This window comes from Monopterus albus, unplaced genomic scaffold (assembly GCF_001952655.1).
Source record: "Monopterus albus unplaced genomic scaffold, M_albus_1.0 scaffold114.1, whole genome shotgun sequence".
Taxonomy (NCBI): domain Eukaryota; kingdom Metazoa; phylum Chordata; class Actinopteri; order Synbranchiformes; family Synbranchidae; genus Monopterus; species Monopterus albus.
In genome coordinates, this window is record NW_018127994.1 from 754,776 (window position 1) to 760,209 (window position 5,434).

The 5,434-nt window shown below is 45.5% G+C and overlaps 1 protein-coding gene across 1 annotated transcript in view; it reads right to left on the reverse strand.

Annotated features, from left to right (window-relative positions):
• The window catches only part of LOC109966582 (uncharacterized), a 29,791-nt gene extending 26,770 nt beyond the window's left edge, over positions 1–3,021 (reverse strand). Inside the window, exons 1-4 of the mRNA XM_020611518.1 lie at positions 2,778–3,021; positions 2,409–2,495; positions 1,930–2,053; positions 1,741–1,843 (exon numbers count right to left, since the gene is read on the reverse strand). Coding sequence (XP_020467174.1) covers positions 1,741–1,843; positions 1,930–2,053; positions 2,409–2,495; positions 2,778–2,796 — 333 coding nt within the window. The 5' untranslated portion in view covers positions 2,797–3,021. The remainder of the gene's footprint in view (positions 1–1,740; positions 1,844–1,929; positions 2,054–2,408; positions 2,496–2,777) is intronic.
• Between the last annotated feature and the right edge of the window lie 2,413 nt (positions 3,022–5,434).

Genomic DNA, 5,434 nt, shown 5'->3' on the forward strand with positions numbered 1-5,434 from the left:
CATAATAAGCTGGCTGAAGGAGGAGATAGAGGCCACTGACATCAAGACAAGGAAGCTCCTTACAATGCACAGCGGGTTTCACCCCAAGTCCAGCATCCTGAGACTCTACACTAAGCGAAAGGAAGGACAAGGATTAGTGAGCGTCAGAGCCACTATCCAGGATGAAACAACAAAGATCCATGAATACATCAGGAAGATGGCCCCAAGTGATGATGTGCTTAGTGAATATCTCAGGCAGCAGAAACCAGAGGAACAAGGGAAGGAAGAGCAGGAACCCTCATGGAAGGACAAGCCTCTGTACGGTATGTACCACCATCAAATAGTTGAAGTGGCGCATACTGAAAAATCCTACCAGTGGCTGGACAAAGCTGGACTGAAAGACAGCACAGAGGCACTAATCCTGGCAACACAGGAATAAGCTCCAAGTACAAAATCAATAAAGGCCAGGGTCTACCATACCAGACAGGACCGCAGGTGCAGGCTGTGCAAAGATGCCCCTGAGACAATCCAGCACATAACAGCAGGGTGCAAGTGGCTGGCATAGTGTACAGAAACATCTGTGCCGAGTACAGGCTGGAAGTCCCAAGTCAAAATGGGATACACCTCCAAAGGTGGTTGAGAATGACCAAGCTAAGATCCTGTGGGACTTCCAGATACAAACTGACAAACTGGTAATGGCCAACCAACTGGACATAGTAGTGGTGGACAAACAGGAAGTAGACCATAGTGATAGATGTAGCAATCCCAAGCGATAGCAACATCAGGAAGAAGGAACATGAGAAGCTCGAGAAATACCAAGGGCTGAAAGAAGAGCTCGAAAACATGTGGAAGGTGAAGGCACAAGTGGTCCCTGTGGTAATAGGAACATTGAGGGCTGTGACCCCCAAACTGGGAGAGTGGCTCCAACAGATCCCAGGAACCACATCTGAGATCTCTGTCCAGAAGAGTGCAGTCCTAGGAACAGCTAAGATACTGCACAGGACCCTCAAGCTCCCAGGCCTCTGGTAGAGGACCAGAGCTTGAAGGAAGGAATACAAGACCGCCCCAAAGTGGGGGGCAAGTGGGGAATGGGGACGGGAGTGGAGTCCGTGTTCCCCTCTGTCGTAGCCTGACCAAGATGCCTGCATACTCTCCATGGCGGCGTTTTTTTTCCAGATCCTTTATATTGCCACTGCGCCTCCAATCAGAATGTCCATACAGCATTCTTTGTTCACAAAAATTGGAGAAAAGTAGTTCGGTGAGAGTTGTCCGATATTTAACAGTTCTTCTCTGGTAAAAGTAATCTGGGATGAGTTGCAAAAGGCCAAGAAAGAAAAAAGGAAAAACAACACACAAGAGAGTGCAAGTAATCAAGGCTGCCATCGCTGCAAGTTCATCTTAGTTCAACATAGTAGATGATGTAGCTGCCCTCAAGCTCCCAGGCCTCTGGTAGGACCCAAGTTTGAAGGATAGAATAAAACCGCCCCGAAGTTGGGTGAGTGGGGGATACACACACACACACACACACACGTTTAGTATTGTTGTGTAGGTAGATCATTTTGACTTGGTCATTTGAAAAGTAGCTTGCAAGGTGAAAAAGTGTGGGCACCCTGATCTACATTAAAGGGTCATCCATTTTAAATCTATTACTGTGGCAATCTAGGTGTTGCTTTCTGGGTGATCTAGTCCAGAAGAACCACTAGCAACATACTGCAGGTCAGCATCCGCAGCAGCATTACGCAACGCACTCCACGACAATACCTCAAGCAGGAGCAGAGTCTCAGCGATGAACCTTGTCGTAGGAAGAGAAGCATGTGTCAGATCAGCCACCACTGACACCAAACTCTCTTTTTCCTGCATCTTGCTGTTGAGAGAAGACAACCCAACAATCAATGCATCCTGTAGTCCCACTCCCACATGCATTCAGCCTTTATGTCGGACTCCACGTACTTGTACAGACACAGAAAGTAGTTTATGAAGTGTACCACTTCTGCTTTGCTGAGTGCTGATGAGAGTTTGGCTTGTCCATCGACTGGAAACACAATCAAATGGCAGCCATGTTGATCAAAAGCTCCTGCACAGGCAGATAACAAAAAAATGGTCTCAAATTCCTAGGGTGCATAGCAAAAATAAATGAAGAAAGACATCACAGATTTAGCAGATTATTCTCCGGTACAAATACTAAGTTAATGGTATTTTTGTCTAACAAATATTGGCATTTAATACAGGCAAGGGCAAAAATTGTCACATTGTTTTGTTCATCATGTCTCTTCAATACAATAACAATAAATTTAAATATCTCTGTAGATCTGAATTCACATACCACAGTGTCTCAGCTTGCCACTGAATGCAATATAAACCACATTACAGTACTTTCCATACAAAACCCAGCTATATAAACAGTCAGAGTTGTGTGGGTTTTTAGCTACCAGGGAACAACACAGCTCCAGAGTTGAGCACATGATCAGCAGGCAGAGGCGGAGAGAAGACACCCTGCAGCACTGACTCCTGGACGTCTGAAAGGTTTATGGGGAATGGTTATTTTGATTGAAAACACGCCCGACAAGAATTTCCAACTGGCCTTGTTACAAGACCTGTGAAGGAACCGGTCTAGCAAATTCCTTACAGACTTTCAAAAAGCTGTCTCATGACAAGCAGCAGGCTGCACAATGACGAAGACAAATACACCACGAAACTGTACACTTATTCTAACTTCATTAGTGAAATGCATATTTTACCACCATATTAGTCACTGTGGATAAAGCGGCTGGCAGCGTACAGTTACACTTGACCCTCACCTGTTGCCTGGCGGATCATCTCGAATTCTTCACTCGCGACTCTTTTCCTTAGTTTTCTTCATGTGGTGTAAAGCAAACGATTCCCTCATTGTATACAAAGACCTGACCAAACATAGCACAATTGAAGAACAGAACCGCAGCTACTCACTGCACAGCTCCACCATGTTGCAATAGTTCATCTGTATTGACTGCCTGCAATAACGTAACCTCATTATCAGGCTGCTGCTCGGCTCATTTACAAAGGAGAGGGCGGAGAAAACTAGAGGCGGACGAACAAACGGTAGAACGCGAGCAGGACCGCGAGACGGTGCTGTTTTCCCCTCGTGATGTGACACTGGTCCAACAGCCCATCATTCAAATATTTTATGCCTATTTAATCTGGAAAACCAACACAAAAAGGATAAAGGGTTCAGAATATCGTGTTACGTTTTTTGCAAACGTGAAAAAACTTGTTCTCGGTTCAGGAAAAGGCGGTATTAAGATAATGGATGGATGACTGGGTTTATGAATATTATTTACGTGCGCATGCGCATACAGTAAGCTAAACCTACTACTCTCATATCCTAAATGAATTCGCATGGGAATTTATGATGGGCTGTTATTATGATATGTTTATTAACTTCCATTTCACCGGTGATGACAGAGGTCTATTATGTGCAGCCTAGACGTTATTATTTATGATAATGAATGACTACAGAAGAAGTCCAACTAGACCTTCATCACACATTATCACGTTTTTGGGTCGAGGGAGACATGTAGTGTACCCTGTTTAATAACTCCCAACATTTACATATTCTCAAAAGACTGATTGAAATTAATAAATCAGTCAGATAATTATTAGACATTAATGTGTTGAATTAAATGTATTAGTAATGCAGTTTAGTAAGATTCAAAGTCTGCTCTAGTCTGCTTTGCTTCAAGGTTAGAAGACAGTGTGTTCTATTTCTTATAGGCTTCGCCCTCTAAGAACTGTCGCTATTGGGTTTATCCCTCGCACATGCGCAGTCCTGAAGAGATTCTTTCATACCCTGTGCCCTGCACTAGGCTGTCTTCAATCAGGTCCACAGTAGTAGTATAGAAGCCACTGTGACCTGAGCTTGCCTCCCTCTTTTTCTTCAACAGTTTTAAAGAGCATTCTAAAACGTTCCTATGGCTAAAGAGCAGACTTCCTTCACCACTGGAACCCAGCGCCGCCCCGCTGTCATTGTACGTCCCGGTTGTGACACTGGCTTATGCCCAGCGACCCACATCCCTGCTGCGACGCCTTCCTCGGCGCTGAGCATGCCGAACTGGCCCTTTCTTCCCAGGCTGCTTGTCCCTTCTGTGCCTGCCTGCCTGTAGCGGAGAAACAGTGGAGGTAGATGTTTTCGCTGCCATTAAAGAGCAAGACCCAGATGACGGCATTACCTGGGCTACAGTGGGCCCGGGTCTGTTGACTCATTGCCCTCTATCGCCGGCTCCCCCGGTTCTCCCATCGACCTATTGGCCAATATGGACACCGGCAACAAGACGAGCTTCCCCCGGCTGAACAGCATGCTCCTGCCGCTGGCCAGGCTCCGGCACTTGGTAACTTGCCGGGGATTATCACAAAGGCAGCAGGCCGTAAGGGAATCTCTCTTCCCGCGGCTAGCCCACCCCCTGCCCCCACAGACATGATTGGGGATTACTATAAATCGGAGCAGCTGAGTAAGCCTCCCCCAGTCTGGCCCAGTTTTCCTGCCATTTGGCCCTTCTTCTCCGGGGCAGCAGAACAGCCTGGGGGCCTGCGGGCTCCAGTCGCCCACTACAAGCCATTCACCAGAGTTTAAGGGACGACTGACCTAGGTTTCCCCGCCGTAGGGGAGCAATAACCTCGCCCTTCTTGACCAGACTGGCATAGTCAGGGCAAACAACATCAGAAAAGCCAGGCGCCCAGCAGCCACCGCTGCCGCTGCACCACGGCACCCCTCTCTGCCTGACCACTGATAGGCCTAAAGGTGAGGATAAGCTCGACTAATTTTGGTGATGTGATAAACACTGGGTGTTATAAATTTAAAAAGCATTTCATTACTACTAATGAAGCATCTTTGACAATGTAAGATACCATGATGAAAACATGTCAAATCAAAGAGTCAGTTAGAGAAAGTCTTTAGGTCAAAGGTCAAAGTGTTTATTTGTCATAGGCATAGTTAGGAAACATGTTTCCCTGCACAATGAAATTCTTGGGCCATCACTCTGATGAACACTTGACCCACGACACTATGACAGTATGTCTGGATAATAACCCTCAGTGCAATGCCTGTAAATATACTTTGTACAGATTATACAAAGGTCAAAAGTCAGTGTTTATTTGTCATATGAACAGTTCGGAAACGTGTTTCCCTGTACAATGAAATTTTATACTTTGCCGTCCACGTGAATGCCACATAAAACATGTGAAATATAAAGTAGATGAGCAATAACACAAATCTAAATAGGCAGTAAAATCACAAATCTAAGGCACTTTAAAGCAGCAAGTGAAGGGAGCAAATAAAAATACAACAAGAACACAATATAATGCATTGAGAATATATGTTACATGGAAGCTGTGGAGTGCAAATACTCAGCAGTGAGTGTGCAACTATGCATGTGCAAAATATGAGTATGTAAAGTGGTACAGATGGAATTACATGAGGTAG